We start from the raw sequence: 16,527 nt of genomic DNA on the forward strand, positions 1-16,527 counted from the left end.
AGCACTGAACACCTCTTGTGCCTTCTCCCTTCATGGCACGGTTTTGAGATACTTTTTCTACCAAACTATATTCATAAGCTCAGTAATTACTTTTCATGAAATTACTAGAATTAATACTTTCTGTAATACCAAAAAAGCAAAGACACTTGAGCAAGGTACAGATGCAACGATATTCAATTAAGCATTTTGCAGTAGGGCAAACTGGAAACAATCTAAATATCTCTTGAGAAGGGAATGGCTAAATTATGATGTAGCCATACTCCAACAATATGAGCTAATATTGCGGTACATATGTTTGCAAATGTTTAGAAAAAGCTCTGGCATTATATTCACCAAATCGCTCTGGCTACTCTAGCGTAGTGGATTGGGGTAATGGGCTGTGTGTGTGTGTGTCTCAGGGGGCGCGGTAAATCTTTTTACTTTTTACTATTATATATTTGTTTTGAGTTTTTTTTACAAAACACATTTTTGTTGTTGTTTTTAAGCCAATAAATATATATTTTTTATATAGTTGGGCAGCGCTGTTGCAAGCAAACGTTCGGTTTTATTTGGGCTTTGGGAAGCAGCTAGCTGTCCGGCTCCATGTCGTTCAGGGAGCCAGGGCCGGGGAACCATTGCCTTGAAGCCATTTGCTTTCTCGGGTAGTTGGGAATCAACAGTTCTCAGACCCCAGCTCTCCAGAGACTTGGCTGAAGCCATGGGATATTCTTCTCAAATTTTGGTTATTTAAGATGAAGGCTTTCCTTGGTGCATGATTTACTCATTTCTAACCCTGTGTGACCCACTGCCCCTTCCCTTCTTTGTCTTTGTCACTTTTTCCAAAATGCCAGCCCAAACTTACCTCTAAAGCCTGAACCAAAGCTCTCTTCCCTACTAAGGTTCTACCTTATAATTCCTGATTCACTTCTCTTAGTTTTCAACCATATTCATCTGTACTTCCTATTACTTTATATTTTTAGACTGTTTTTATGTGTCTACTAGTAAGTTGCAGACCTTGAGGACAGGGTCCATTTCTTTTTTATTATTATCCTTATTTCAAATACAAAAACCTAGTATGGTTTAAGATGAGTACCTAGCTAAATGAGGAAATGCTGAATGCCGTAATAAATATCAAGACAAACGATTTTGAGATTTTCGATGTTCATCTCGAGATGTTACTAACTACAAAGGGAAAATGTATTCTATATAGAAGAGAGATTGACGATTACCACCTTAACCAAGCAATCAAATTCAGCATAATTAATTGTGAGACATTCTAACCTAATATGGCTCCAGGGTGATCTAATGCGAAGTACATAATATCATCTATTAAGTATTCTTTGCAAAAATGTTTAACCTAAATCTAATAAAGCCTGTAGACCTACAGGAAATGTAGGCTTACAGCACTGTCCAATAGAACTTTATTTTTTTAAATAGCTTGCTTATTTTTAACTTTTATTTATTAAGTCATCTCCACCCCCAAAAGGGAGCTTGAACTCATGACCCCAAGATCAACAGTCTCATGCTCTACCAACTGAGCCAGCCAGGGGGCTCCTAGAACTTTCTATAATGATGTAAATGTTCTATATTTGCACCACCCAATACAGTAACCACCAACCTACTGAATTTTAATTAACTTAAATTTGAATTTATTTTTTTTAAGATTTTATTTATTTATTTATTTGAGGGAGAGAGTGAGAGACAGCACGAGTGGGGTGAGGGGCAGAGGAGGAGGCAGACTCCCCACCGAGCAGGGAGCCCAACGCTGGACTGGACCCAAGGACCCCAGGATCACTACCCGAGCTGAAGGCAGCCGCCTAACCAAGTGAGCCACCCGGGTGCCCTGAAATTTGAATTTAAATAGCTCCATGTGGCTCGTGGCTACTATACTGAACAGGAGAAGAGCAAGTTAACCACCATGGGAAACAACTGGACAATGGGACATTCTACAAAGTAACCAGACTGAATTTTTTAAAAAACTAATTTCAATTAAAAAAAATAAATAAAAGGTTGGTGGGGCACCTGGGTGGCTCGGTCCGATGAGCATTCAACTCTTGATTTTAGTTCAGGTCATGATCTCGGAGTCGTAGGATCAAACCCTGTGTCAGCCTCCAGGCTGGGCATGGAACCTGCTTGGGATTCTCTCTCCCTCTCCCTCTCCCCCTGCTCTTCCTCCCTCCAAAAAAAAAAAAAAAAAAAAAAAAAAAAGGTAGGAGAAATGTTCTATTTTTAAAAAAGATTAAAGAAACCTAACACCCAGCGGCACCAGGCTGGCTCAGTTGTTAGACATGTGATTCTCAATCCTGGGGTCATGAGTTCAAGTCCCACATTTGGCATGGAGCCTATTAAAAACAAAAACAAAAAAAAAAAGGAGGGGTGCCTGGGTGGCTCAGTCGGTTAAGCATCTGCTGGTTAAGCATCTGCCTTTAGCTCAGGTCATGATCTCGGGGTCCTGGGATCAAACCCCATATGGGGCTCCCTGCTCAGTGGGGAGCCTGCTTTCCTTCTCCTGCTCCCCCTGCTTGTGCTCTCTCTTCTCACTGTCAAATAAATATAAATAAATCTTAAGAAAAACCCAAAACACAGAAAAAACAAACCTAACATCCAAATGTAATACCCACACCTTCAATGGACCCTAAACCAAATTAGGGAAATTTTAATATGATCTAGATAATAGATATTATGAAATTATTAATTTTTAAGTATAATAATTTTATTAGTTATACAGAGGAATGCCCTTATTAAGAGTTGCCTGCTTAAGTATTTAGGGAATGATATATCACATCTGTAACTTACTATACAATGGCTCTGGAAGAAAAAAGTCTGTATAACTATATATTTATCAGTCTTAATAGAGAGGGGGAGGAGGGAAGGGAGAGGGAGAGAAAAGCAAACTGTTAATAATTGTTGAATCTGGGTTGTTAAGACTATACTGGTGTTTATTGTACTCTTCTTTGAATTTTTCTGTAGGTTTGAAACTTTACCCCAAAAATGTTGGGGAAAAGAAAAAGTATAGAACGAAGCAATATTGACTATTTCTGACTTTTTCCATTAATCTGTTCCTGATTTGTGAATTGCGTGTGGGCCAACACTTCCTTATAAATGACAGTAAGCACCATTTATAGAAACAATCTAAATTATGTTAGACCTTAGTTTTTCCTGTAAACCAATCCAAGACCATCATGATTTATTGTAGCAGAACGCCTCAAGACAGTCTCCCCGTGAAAGCAGTTTGAGAAGCTGAATAGACGCTTCTGAATAAGGGTGGAGGTCCTGCTTCTGTTCTCAGTCTCCGCCTTTGATGCCATCAAGGCCCTGCCTTGTTCTAAGTGGACTGTGAAACTTGGTTCCTGGGGACGATCTCTTCCCACTCTGCTTTCAGAGAAAAAAGTAACCCTCAAACCACACAGCAGGAACCAGGAACACAACTGGCTTGTGTCCTTTCCTGTAACAGGGCTGGATGCCCTGCTGCTTTCTCCTAACTGCCCCACCGAGAGCCGTGGTGACAGAATCGTCCCGTACCCGCCGTGGCATCCAGCCCTCCTCTGTGATATTACAGGTCTTCAAGGGCAAGCCCGGATTTAATCCATACCTGCTCTCCAAGAATGAAGCCTCTTAGACTCCAGGTGGGCGGGCCGGCACTCCTACCTCCCACTCTAAGCGTAAGCATTACACATCTGTTTGTCCGGATCCTCTCGGTTCCCCTCCTCACCCATCTAGTCTTTCATGTTCTTCCTTCATCCGTGCCCAAAGGAAGCATCGTCACTTTATTCAGGAGATAATCAAATATAATACGGGGCCGACACTGACAAATAGCTGCACACAGAATTATAGAAATCCGCTCCATTTCCCCGAAGAGACTCAGTCACTGTAAACAAGGAAGGAAAACCAGGACGGTATCTAACCCACTGCGGTGTTTCCCGCAAGCGTCCCCACACTCCCGGAGTGAAAGCGGGCCTCAGGTGGAGGTGGTCCTTTGGGCAGGAGGTGGGGGAGGCAGCGCGCGTGCGCGGAAGTCCGCCTGGGACCCCCACGAGGCCGCGCTCAGCGGCAGGCCTTGCTAAACTCCCGGAGGGCCCAGCGCTGGTTCTCGGTCGCCTGCTTGAGTTGGGCGTACTCCTTTACCAGCCTGTCGAACTCCTCCCCAAGGACCTCATAGGTGCTCAGGGCCTGTCGGGACTTCTCCATGTCCTGCTCTTGTAGGCGAATGGCCCCCTCCAGACGGTCCCTATAGCCCGGGGAACAGAAGATACGATGTAAAAGGATCTGGCTCCTCGGAAAGTAGACAGGACTGCGGATATGTTAAAATGGACGGGTGAGGAGGGTGTGGGGCCAGCCCTGAGTAGCTGGACCAGGCCCTTGGGAGTTCTCACCTAATGAGACGATGAACTTCCACTTTCTCAGCAGTGTAAGTGTCAGACAAGATCTTTAGCTCCTCCATCCTGACAGAGGGAAGAAAGAAACGCTGAGGGTCCCTGACGGCAGCAGAGCTGGGAACAGGACACAAGTCCCTGCCCATGGTCAAGATGTGGCAGTGACAGGACAAGAAGGTCACTCAGAATTCCTGAGTAACGTATCTCACAAGAAAGCACCTATTTTGGAAGGCTTTATAAAATAAGACTCAAGGGGCACCTAGGTGGCTCAGTCGGCTGAACACCCAACACTTGATTTTGGCTCAGGATCCTGAGCCGGAGCCCCATGTTGCCCTCCGTGCGGGGTGTGCTTGTCCCTCTCCCTCTGCTCCTCCCCCCCACTTGCATGCGCTGTAAAATAAATAAAATTTTAAAGTAAGATTCAAGAATGTCAAAAGGGGGTATCTGGGTGGCACAGTCGGTTGAGCGTCTGACTCTTGGTTTTGGCTCAGGTCATGACCTCGGGGTTGGGGGATCGAGCCCCGTCTCGGGCTCCACACTCAGCGCAGAGTCTGCTTGGGACTCTCTACCCCTGCCCCTCCCCACAGTGCACGCTTGCGCTCTCTCTCAAAATAAATAAATCATTAAAAAGAAGAAGAAGAAGGTTGAACACTTCTGGGTAATCCAACGGCGAATACTGCTGTGCGGCATTAACCGAACACCCATAAGATGCTAGGCACGGCGGAGAGGAAAGAGAGATGAGGCAGAGGGTTGGATGGGGTGGTGTGTGAGACAGCCTTCCTGAGACCCGCAGGGGTCACACAGCTCACCTCAGCTTAAGGATCATGGCACTGCACTTGACCTCCAGGTACTGGGCATTGATGCGGTCCAGCTCAGACTGCGTCTTAAGCCGGTGCTCCTGAAGAAGCCTCTGCAGCAGGGCAAGGCAGCGCAGAAGCACCTGAGCCCCGGGAGGCAGGGGAGGCAAAGCCAAGAATCAGTAGGAAACCAGGCAGATCAAAACTCCTTGGCTGGGGCGCCTGGGTGGCACAGTGGTTAAGCGTCTGCCTTCGGCTCAGGGCGTGATCCCGGCGTTACGGGATCGAGCCCCACGTCAGGCTCCTCCACTGGGAGCCTGCTTCTTCCTCTCCCACTCCCCCTGCTATGTTCCCTCTCTCGCTGGCTGTCTCTATCTCTGTTAAATAAATAAATAAAATCTTAAAAAAAAAAAACAAACAACTCCTTGGCTTCCCCAAAAGTGGCCCTGGGGCCAGGATGAGAGACAGACGAGGCCGTCCCAGTGCCTGACAAACCTGGGAGTAGGTGGCGCTCTTCTTCTCAAGCAGCACCATCTGCTCCTTCTGCTGGCTCTTGGCATCCTGGCATTGCTGCTTCTCGCCCACCAGGACCTCTGCCAGTTTCCACACCTTCGCTGCCTTCAAGGTTTCACTGTCTGAATCTAGTCAAAGAGACAGAGGACCGGACAGGAAATTGCTCTAATTGCTACTGCCCTTCTAAGGCCATGTCTCAGTGTGCTATCCCACGTCCAGCCCTACAAATTCTCTCTTCAGGTTTTCTTCTGGTGTCCCGTGAAAATGGCCCAGTTCTCATAAAGTTCTCTTCGCTCTTACCTTTATTTTTATTTTATTTATTTTATTTATTTAATTTAAATAACCTCTACACCCAACATGGAGCTCCAACCCATGACCCCGAGATCAAGAGTCACATGCTCTTCAGACTGAGCCAGCCTCATGCCCCTTGCTCTTACCTTTAAGTACAGATTTGGCCCTTAATTCTGAAGTCAGAGAAATGAAGATAAAGGGAATACCTATTAGCCTGAACTTTCTTCCCTATTCCATTCTGATTCTCTGGAGATAAACGAACTCATCCTTCTCTGCAGTAAGAGGACACTTACTCACACAATTCCTTGCTTGTATGTTACCCGCAAGGAAGCAAACAAATAAGCATCTCCAATGCTTCCTAGCTTCTGTCCCGGATCTAAAACTCAATGTATTATTCTCAGAAGAGCAGACCAGGAATCCTGAAGGTCAGCTGTGGACGGAGCAGAGTGCCAGCACTCACCGGAATTGGGGTCATGGTAGCAGAGCAGGGTGAAACATTTCTTCTTGAGCTGCTCCTCCACTTCCGGTGGGAGCCGAGCTCTCATCCACACAAAATCCTATAGCCGCAGAAGCAAAAAAAAAGAGAGATGCAAACAGACTGTGAGAACTAGGAAGATCCAGCCAACAAGTACGGGATGGTAACACTCTCAATGATAACCAGCGAAAATGCATCAAGAGACATCAGGGAGATTTCATTTTTGTTAGCCTATCAAATTTGCAAAGCATGAAATGATGGTCAAGACCCCATGTTGATGAAAAGGTAGGGAACTGGCAATATACACCAGTATGTTTAACGTGTATATCCTCTGACCAGTGATCCCACTTTGACAACTGATAATTGGGGAAATTATCATACAAAGGCAAACACACCTATGAACTAGCATGTTCCTATCCGTGTGGTTTCTAACAGCAAAAATGTAAAAACAACCATATCCATCATTAAGGTTAAGCAAATTATGCTACATCCATACAATGGAATCCTTTTTAAAAAAAATTTTTTTTAATGTAATCTCTACCCCCAATGCGCGGCTCGATCAAGAGTTGCAAGCTCTACGGACTGAGCCAGCCAGGCACCCCCATACCCTGAAATCCTATCCGTGATTTAAACTGATGATACAGGGACGCCTGGGTGGCTCGGTCAGTTGAGCATCTGACTTTTGGTTTCAGCTCAGGTCATGATCTTGGTGTCATGGGCTTGAGCCCAGGGCCGGGCTATGCGCTCAGCTCAGAGTCGGCTTGGGATCTTCTCTCTCCCTCTGCCCCTCCCCTCACTTGCACTCTCTCTCTCAAACAAATCAATAAATCTTTTAAAAACTAAAATAAAACAAAATAAACTGATGGTATAACAACACTGAGCACGAACTATGTGCCTGGCACGGTGCTAAGGGTGCTTTAGGAGCTATCATCTTATTTTCATTTATTTATTGACTTGAAAAAAGTCCCAAATACATTAAGTGAAAACAGATTGCATTCACTATACAAGCATGGGGGCTATAATACCATTTATGTCGAGCTGTAGATAATATACTGTACTTATTTCTAGATGTAGCATTTCAGCTTTTACTTTCTCCTGTGTAACATTTTTCTTATTTATTTGAGTTTGGCCCCCATGAACGTGTATCATTTTTACAAAAACAATAAAGTGTAACCAAAAAACGTTTAAGTATATGGGAGACATTAAGCCATTTCCCTTCTTTGGTCCCAGTCTCTGCCCACTCCCAACCTCTGAGGGGGGCATGAGCTCCAGAAGGTCTGCCTTCTCCAGCCCCAGCAGTGGAGGCGTTTCCCTCTCCCGGCTGGGACCCAACAGTCGGGTCAGTTCAGTCACAAGTAGCCGCTGTTCCAGGGTCTCATGAAACTGACAGAGAATAAAAAACAAAAAGAAGTTACTATACAACTTCTCCCACTCCACCTCCTCCATCCTCATAAACCAGTTCTTCACACATTTTCCAAGTCCTCAAATATGTTATCCCCCTCAGCTGCCAGTGCCTTCTCCTGTCAATCTTTCTTTTCAAAACCCTGACAACACACCCACCTCTTCCGCCATAACTACAGTCCATTTCTTCTTCTTCTTTTAAAAGATTTTATTTTTAAGTCGTCTCTACACCCAGTGTGGGGCTCGAACTCACAACCCTGAGGATCAAGAGTCACGTGCTCCACCCTCCGAGCCAGCCACGCGCCCCCCAGTCCATTTCCTCTTTGATAACCATCCCTCGAAGCTCCTCCTTCCCCCAGAGCACACAATCAGGTGAAGCCACAGTTGGCCTGGTCAGTCCTGCGGCTGGTAACCACCCCCTACTGCATCTCTCCTGCTTCACCTTTTTGTCCTCAGAAGTTAAATTTGTGTCTTGTGTCTTCACATAGTAGTCCACAAGCAGCTCTTGAATGACTCTCTGTAAAACCTCAGACCTCAGCCATGTTGTCTTATGCAGTCGAACTTCCTTCCATGCCTAGGAAACCAAAAAAATCCCAGGTAGGAACCTCTTTCCCTCTTGGAAGATTCTTCCTTCCTCCTGTCATTCCTCCTCCCGGGGCTCTTACCTGAGCCTGCTCCTTTGCCAGGGTGAGGCTTAAGCCACTCTCATCCATGTGCTGGGACAGACCCAGCAGCAGTTTGCTGAAGTGTGGGTTCTGTAACAGGTCCTCTTCACTCAGGTTACAAGGAGGAAGCTGTTTGCTACACACTTCATGGGATGTCCCCCACAGGGGCAAAAGAGAAGGAAAAAACCCCAAAAAAACACAAAGGAGGTATCACATATAATTGAGAATCACTCTTAGCTTAATACTCACTTCCAAAAAACCCCTAGGTTTTTGGTAGGGAAGTTTTCTAAATCTAATGAAATGTTTAAAACCCCACAAATAAACTCGAGGCTATACTCAAAAGTAACAAGCATTTATATTTACATATACAAAGATATTAATCAAGAATTAGGGAATGAGTCTCTACTGAACCTAAGAGCTCAGAAAACGGAAGTACAGTCAGAAAGGATGAGACAAACAGAATCAGGAATAAGGGGGGCGCCTGGGCGGCACAGCGGTTAAGCGTCTGCCTTCGGCTCAGGACGTGATCCCGGCGTTATGGGATCGAGCCCCACATTGGGCTCTTCTGCTATGAGCCTGCTTCTTCCTCTCCCACTCCCCCTGCTTGTGTTCCCTCTCTCGCTGGCTGTCTCTATCTCTGTCAATAAATAAACAAAATCTTAAAAAAAAAAAAAAAAAAAAGAATCAGGAATAAGGGACCTTCTAGTAGGGGTCACCGGAGTACTCCAAATGCCCCGTTTACACAGAATAGCTAGAATTCTTGAGGAAAGGGAAAAAACCAAGGTAAAGTTCCAACTTTAGATGTGATCTCTAGTTGCATAAGCAAGACTGTGAGAAGCTATACTCTTAGGAGTAAGTGGAAATCTGAAGTCAATTCTTACTGTACAGAGCTGAGTAACCCATGTGGACTCAGAGCAGCACACACATGAGAAAAAGTGCAAGAAATCGGGATCCTCTGATTATTCCATTGGTTCAAGGGCCTCTCTTTCCATCTCTTTTCCCACATGCTTTCTGCTGGGGTCTTCTGTTTTACTCCTACTTACCAAATAATCAAACTTTCATTATTTGGACCATGAGAAAGCCCTTTTGGAAACTAAGAACTCTCTTTTTTCTCCCCCTCAGGCATTGAAGGATCAACATGGCAATGTTCAAAATATAGAAGATTCGAGTTCTTGAAGGATTCAAGATATAGAAAGGGTTTGGAGATAGGGAAAGAATTCAAGATACAGAAGGATTCAAGATACAAAAAGGGTTTGAGATAGGGGAAGAATTCAAGATACGTAAGGACCTGAGATTTTGGAGTACAAGATATGAGAAAATTTAAGACCCAGGTAGGAAGGAAGCCTTCGCAGAGTTTGCTGGCCACCCTTCTCTTGAGGTTATGCCTGCTGACACAGCATGGAAGCAACTGGAGTTTTTAGTCTACTGCACAGGCGGGTAAGTAACAGGAGCCAGTGTAACCTTTTTCTAATAAGAGAGTGTCCAAGAATCTTCATGTATCCTAGTTTCCCCAGAAACTTCAGCTTTTATGTGAGAAAGCATACTGGTGAACTTTATAAATCCTTTTTATTATAGAAAGCAAGAACCTGGCTCAGACCTCTCTGGGTAAGTCATCAAACCGCCTTCAAATGGCAGCCCTTACCTTCTTGGAGTATTTCCATCCCTTCTCCGGGGGAGCAGAAATCCCCAGAAGCCATCTGATTTTCTTGAAATTCTTATGTGTGGAACTGAGTGAAAGAGAACAAGGAGTGAATAAATTGGGTGGCCACTCCAAGAAAACTACCTTGGGTTCAAATTTCTGTTGTCTACAAGCTGGGGAGGAAGCACAGGGATGCCTCTTACAGGGAGAGACTATATCACACACCCTGGGTCCCAAGCTCCTGTACAGATTTTATGGGCAGACTTATAAGTGGCAAAACAATTTGCATTCTAAGCACACAAATGTTTCCACTTGTTCCAAGCTGTCAAAAAAGGAGCCTCCTTTGGAAAGAAAATTTTCCAATTCACTAAACGGAAGGATGCTCCCCTCCCCTCAACATTATGTCCAAGTTAAAACTGGGCTGCTGCTTCCCAGTTATGAGTGAATTGGGGAAACAGGGGGTGGGGGGAGTCAATGTCTGCTTTCTTCCCCCAAATAACTCAGCTATCAAATTCCACAATAGTTTCTTGGGCTTCTTTAACTTGTCCTTTCGTCTAAAATCTGTTGGTAGTTTTTGATCATTAACTCTAGAATCATCCTTCAGGAGCGACAAATCATTCCACACTTGAACAACTGGTTTTCACATAACAGCATTAGTAAGGAGCACCTGGAGGAAAGAGCATGACAAGAAGATGGACAGGGAGGTCAGTGCCAGAAGAGCAACTCAAACGTGTCGTTAAGGCAGCTGAGGCTGGGATGGGAGCCCCCGGGTGTTTTGCCAGAACATGGAATACACTGCAAAGTATGACATCAACACAAAGGGGCAGTAAAAGTGGGCACCATTTGTGGACTCTGGGGACTAAATTTTTCCCTTGATGTTATTTTCCTTTTCTTTTTTCTTTCTTTTTTTTTTTTTTGCTCCACCCACTCCTCTCTGGAAGGTGTCAACTCCAAAGGGCAGCTGAGTCTCCCAAAGCAGGAGACACTGAAGGTTATTACGATTTAACACTTTGAGTTCACAGAGCATTTGGTTTACTCCCTCGTCTTATGCGTAGCATCAAAGTAACTACTCATCTATTTCGTAACGTGGTCCAGAGGGGAACACAGATGAGGAGCCGGAATGCTAAGACTTAATTTGCAGCTCTGCAGTCCCTTCTGTGTGAATTTAAGGGAAATGGTTTTTTTGTGCCAAACTTTCTTCCACCTGCAAAACGGAGATAATGAATCCTGCCTTGGCTGAGACACCAAGAATTAATAACACAATCGACTTGTCAACAAAGGCCACTAGTTAGTTAAGCCCAGTGTTTTAACAGTTCTGTTTATCGTTGATCTAAGTTCTGCAGGCAAATTTCGCACACGGAAATGAGGACCAACACAAATTTCAAAAGTCAGCTGTTCTTCGCTCCCTAGGGGAGCTGCCCACTTGGGTTTTCTTGGGGTGCCTTTCTTTACCCTTTTAAAATGTTACAGGGCGTGAACGAAGGCGGCAATCAGGCTCGATTCTCCACCCTCCGCACCCAGACGTGTTAAAACGCTGCTACAGGGACCCAAGCATTTAAATGTTCTGACTCAGGCGTCTTTTAAATTCTTAGAGCTGTCTTTACACGCTGCACTGAACGTTAAATTGATTTTACAGGTATTTTCACAAGATGTGACCCTTACAGGGCCCGAGATGAATCAAAATGCGGAGCGGGCTCTCCGGCGCCTACTTCCCTTCCGTCTGGGCAGCCAAGGATTCCCAAGGGCGAGGGCGGCCGGCGGCCGGGGGCCGGGGGCCGGGGGCCGGCCGGACGAACCCTCCCAGCACGCCTCCTCCCCGCAGCGCGGCCCGCCGACCCTCCGAGGCAAACCTGCACACCAGAGGGCCGCTGAAGCTCCCGGCGCCGTGCGGAGCGGGCTGGGGCGGGCGGGCCGGCAGCGTCGACACGGGGACCCCGCCCTCGCCCGGGCTCCGGAACGTCTCACTCGGGCCCGACGCTGGGGCTGGGGGAAGAGAGGCCCGGGAGGACCGCGCGGGAAGGTCGGGGGAGTGGGGGAAGGCCGAGAGTGCACGCGAGGCCTCGTGAGAGGGGAAGAGGGGCGGGGCCACGCTCGAGGCGGGAACGGCAGGCCCCGCCCCCCCTCCCGCAGAGCGCGAGCGTTCGGTCCTGAACCTCCGGCGAACCCGGTCTCTTGGCCCCTTTTTCTGAGTACCTCCCCCTTGTTGAGGGCAAATGTTGAGAAAATAGTAATGATTGCTAACATTTATTGAGGGCCTACAGTGAGTCAGGGTTTACTTGCCATTCCTCATTTAGATCTCGTGTAAGTTCGTACAGCGTCCTACGAGGAAGTCACTATTATACCCATTTTACAGAAGGGAAAACTAAGGCGCAAAGAAATTAAGTAACTTGTTTGAGGTCGCAGCTCACAGAGTCTAAACCTGACCCAATGGCCCTCTGAACCTTCCCAGACCTGCCGCCCTCACCAAGCCTACCAGTGTCCTCCTTCTGGCGCAGCCCCCTGGGTTAGCTGCTCTAATTTCCTGCCCCAGGCTCCTCTAACCTCTCCATTATCTCATCCTTCATTCAGCTCTCTTGCTTCCTCACAGGTGCTCTCTCTCTCTCTTCCTCCCTCCCTCCCACCTTCCCTGCCTCCTTTTTAAACCATAGGGGCGTTTATTGTTTGCTTAACAGTAAGTCTGGAGCTGGAGGTCCCAAAGCTTTTTAGTAGTTCTGTGGTCAAAGTTCTTTGCAGTTCTTTTTGCATTTCCCTCATGATCACAAGGTAGCTGCCGAAATCCAAGAAGTACAACCAACTCAACAGCATCCCAAGCAGGAGGGGAGGGGAGGAGCCTTCAGTCAGAGAAGAAAGCCTTTCCCAGCCAGACTTTCCCATATGTCTCATTGGCCAGACTGGGTCACACACCATCCCTAGACCAATGAGCTAGATGTCTTCCATTTGCCCCCCCCCCCATGCACATTCTGCTTTTTGACACCCTATATAGACCAGTAAGTACTTCAGGGTTCCATATTCATGACTGCTTTTAGCCAATGAGGGATCCCAGCAGGAGGTCACATGGGAGGAGGGGGAAATGATCTCTGACACCACTTCCACCCTCTTTTCAAGGTGGACTGGAATGTAGTCATTAAGTGAATTATTTCAAAAATAATATTTGATACTAAGTAAATTACACCCAGTTTCTTAAATCTCTTGTATCAGAAAAGCTGATAGTCTGGGGTGGTGGGGAAGGAATCTCTCTGTTAGGCATGCGGAGTGTTAGAGAGTTTCATCTTTTTCTTTAGTACCAACTGGAGAGTTCCGCTAGCAATACATAGAGGAATAGCGTGGTCCAGTGCAGAAATCTTATATCCCTGGTCATCTTGTCAGCTGCCACCTTTCGTGCTTAATATTAAAGTGCTGTCATTTTCTACGGCTTTTAAAAATCATTTATGCTTCCTCAGCTCTGTGCTGCAGCATTATTAAATATCAGGCATAATGTTCCTAACAAACGATACTTGGAACAAAATACCAGGCATGCTTTGGTGACTCAGAGCTGATCAGAAATCGACTGAAATTTCATGTCTCCTATTTGTCAAGTTTTATTTGGCTAAGCAGCTCTAAAGGACTTAGGGAATGGGAGAAGGGTGCAGAGGCCCATCTTCAGGTAGGGTAGAGGGGAGGGGAGGGTGAAAGCCATGGGAAGCCTTGAATTGTGTCAAACCTTCATATGCAATTATCTGTTCCATCTCTCTCTCTCTCTCTCTCTCTCTCTCTCTCGGTGACCTTGGGCTTCAGGTTCCTTATTTGTCAGAAGGAGGAAGTAACATAGTTCCAGCTCCTCCAATCTCGGAGTGTTGATGTAATGATCAAATGAGATAATGGCTGAGAAAGTGCTTTGGAAGGACGATTAAAGTGAGGTATTTTAAAATTGACACTTACTGAGCATGTATTACGCGACTTGGAAGACACAGAGATAAACATGACCCAGTCCCTGACCTGAGGAAGTTCATAATGTAGTTGAGAAGAGTAAGACATGCACATGAAAAGTAAATAATACAAGGCAGCAAAGAGGTGTCAAAAGAGCAGCTTAGATTATAAGTACTTGGGAAACTTGGGGCACCTGGGTGGCTCAGTTGGTTAAGCATCTGGGTCCTGGGATCAAGTCCCACATCGGGCTCTTTGCTCGGTGGAGAGCCTAGCTCTCCCTCTGCCTCCAGCTCCCCCTGCTTGTGCACTCTCTCCCTGACAAATAGAATCTTCACAAAAATAAGAAATACATACATACATACATACGTACTTGAGAAACTTAAAAGAAGGTACAGAACCCTTTCTGCAGGAATGGATAGGAAAGACTATGAAATCAATCTTGTCTTAACTGGGCCTCAAAGGAGAGAGAATTTGGATCATTTAGAATGGAGGAAACATCCCAGCAAGCAGAGACAGGGAGTCCAAGCTGCCTTCTGGCTTCAAGAGTAGATGGGACTGGCTGAAGGGAAGAGGACTGTATAGGCCACTCTTACATAAGACTAGAACGTTGAGCCTATACACTATCTTGGCAATAAAAACTGCAACAAAGTGCTGAAAAAAGATCTTACAATCACACACCATCTGGTGTCCTTGAGCAAGTAGGATTTGCAAGAGAAGCCCTAGAATTCATTCTTTCTCTCCCCCTCTCCCTCCTTCTCTCCTTTTTCCTCCCATATTAAAAACAAACAAACAAACAAAAAAAAAATGTGCACACAGGGGTACATGGCTGGCTCAGTGGGAAGAGCATGGGACTCTTGATCTCAGGGTTGTGAGTTCGAGCCCCACACTGGGTGTAGAGATTACTAAAAAAAAAAATAAAAATGAACAACGAAACACACACACACACTCACACATTTTTATTAGGTATTTTGACACACAATATTTAATAGGTACAATTCATTAAGTTTTAACCTTGACTATCCATACTTACTATCACCACAATCAAGATAGGGAACATTGGCATCACCCCTTAAATGTTAACTTGTGCCGCTTTGTAATTCTCTCGGGCCCCTCCCAACCACTGATCTACCGTCACTATAGATTAGTTTGCACTCTCTAGAATTTTATATAAATGGAATCAAATAAAGATGCACTATTTTTTGTCTGGCTTCTTTCACTCAGCATGATTTTGCAATTCATACATGTTGTTGCTAGTATCAATAACCCATTTTTTTCATCCATGTCTTTTTAGTGCGGAGAAGTAGAACAGAATCCTCCTAAAAACCTTCATGTGTTTGGGTTTGTAGATAAGGAGGTGTTTCCTCCATGACCCTAAGTTACCTATCTCGGTGCTTGGTGTACAGAGGCACTTAGTTGTTGCAGGAGGGAATTTTGGCCACCCCCACGATGCTAACTCCTTATATAGTTTTGTTTGTTAAGTGGAATGCTTGACCTTTATGGGCCTGTCTCTTCAGCAGTGTTGTTCATCTCACATTCTGCTACGCCATATGCAAAATACAATCACTCACGTCTTAAATGTTCTTTAATGATAAAGCCAAGAACATGCTCAAAGTATTCCTGAGCTAGATTCCCGCAGGGAGTTGGGGGGGGGGGGGAGGGAGTAGAAAGATAAATCAGGCATAACTCCTGCCCACAATCTAGCTCTACTTTCTGGAAGACATTGCTCTTGATCAGGTATTCAAAAGATATTAACGTGTATGTTTTTAACTTGATGATAAATGTAAATGGGAGCCTGAGAAAAAGCTCGCTTAACCTTTCAGACTTGGACATTCCTTTGCTGCATTGTTTAAGAATCACAGGGAAGAATGGAGATTTGCTGAGAGCACTTGCCAGGACTCTGCCTCCCACACTCTAGCTGGGGAAACAAAATGGTGCCACAAAGATAGAAATTTCAGGTGAGTATTTAGTACATATTCTATTTATCCAGCTAATGGAAACTTTCAAGTAGAATATGGTCTCACATGGAAAATTTAGGCTTAAATAACCAGTTTCAAAGCCAGGATGTTAAAATAGCTGTTTGACTGTGGAGCCACACTTAGCTGAGCAATTGCTCCGAAAATTAAAAAAAGAAAGAAGGAAAGAAAGAAAAAGAGTCCTACCACTTTGAAAGTATCTGAAGACAAGTAGCAAGAATATATTTGTATTACGGACCCAGAAACTAGTTTCAGGAATGAAATTTACAAGCAGTCAAGAGGTTTTAGAATTATTTTCAAGGGTGTTCACTGGAAAATGAAGGTATTCAGAGACACAACTATTGATGATTAAGCTAAGAAATTCCATGCCCATTGTAAGCACATGACTTAAGGAGGAAACAAGTGGATAAAGAAAATATGTAATCAACCTATGACATCAAATGAAAATTTTAGAACAAATGTTCATAATGTGCCATTTTTCAATGGCTTAACCATTCCAAGGGGATTTCAAACCC

General features: G+C 45.2%; 1 protein-coding gene across 6 annotated transcripts; it reads right to left on the minus strand.

Annotated features, from left to right (window-relative positions):
* Nucleotides 1-2,673: 2,673 nt before the first annotated feature.
* Nucleotides 2,674-12,146, minus strand: HAUS4 (HAUS augmin like complex subunit 4). Of its 6 annotated transcripts, none has more exons than XM_026486542.4 (10): nucleotides 11,992-12,146; nucleotides 10,137-10,221; nucleotides 8,495-8,637; nucleotides 8,272-8,403; nucleotides 7,677-7,811; nucleotides 6,414-6,510; nucleotides 5,645-5,790; nucleotides 5,162-5,292; nucleotides 4,353-4,421; nucleotides 2,674-4,207 (listed from the first exon to the last, which is right to left on the minus strand). In XM_026486542.4, exons 2-10 carry the CDS (start codon nucleotides 10,189-10,191, stop codon nucleotides 4,024-4,026), a joined length of 1,092 nt encoding a protein of 363 aa, XP_026342327.1. In that variant the 5' UTR covers nucleotides 10,192-10,221; nucleotides 11,992-12,146; the 3' UTR covers nucleotides 2,674-4,023. The 6 variants fall into 6 exon arrangements, with proteins under 6 accessions (XP_026342327.1, XP_044235530.1, XP_026342326.1 ...); XM_044379595.3 differs by having other exon boundaries at nucleotides 10,137-10,800; XM_026486541.4 differs by having other exon boundaries at nucleotides 11,984-12,146.
* Nucleotides 12,147-16,527: the final 4,381 nt, after the last annotated feature.

The sequence above is a fragment of the Ursus arctos genome, unplaced genomic scaffold, assembly GCF_023065955.2.
Source record: "Ursus arctos isolate Adak ecotype North America unplaced genomic scaffold, UrsArc2.0 scaffold_37, whole genome shotgun sequence".
In the NCBI taxonomy this organism is placed as follows: domain Eukaryota; kingdom Metazoa; phylum Chordata; class Mammalia; order Carnivora; family Ursidae; genus Ursus; species Ursus arctos.

Bases quoted from the DNA above. Each gene is read 5' to 3' on its own strand.
- HAUS4 (XM_026486542.4), bottom strand. From the start codon at position 10,191: ATGGCTTCTGGGGATTTCTGCTCCCCCGGAGAAGGGATGGAAATACTC. The intron at 6,511-7,676 runs GTTGGGAGTGGG...CTGCGGCTATAG, and splicing joins AGCTCATGCCCCCCTCAGAG to GATTTTGTGTGGATGAGAGC. The intron at 4,208-4,352 runs GTGAGAACTCCC...CCCGGGCTATAG, and splicing joins GAAGTTCATCGTCTCATTAG to GGACCGTCTGGAGGGGGCCA.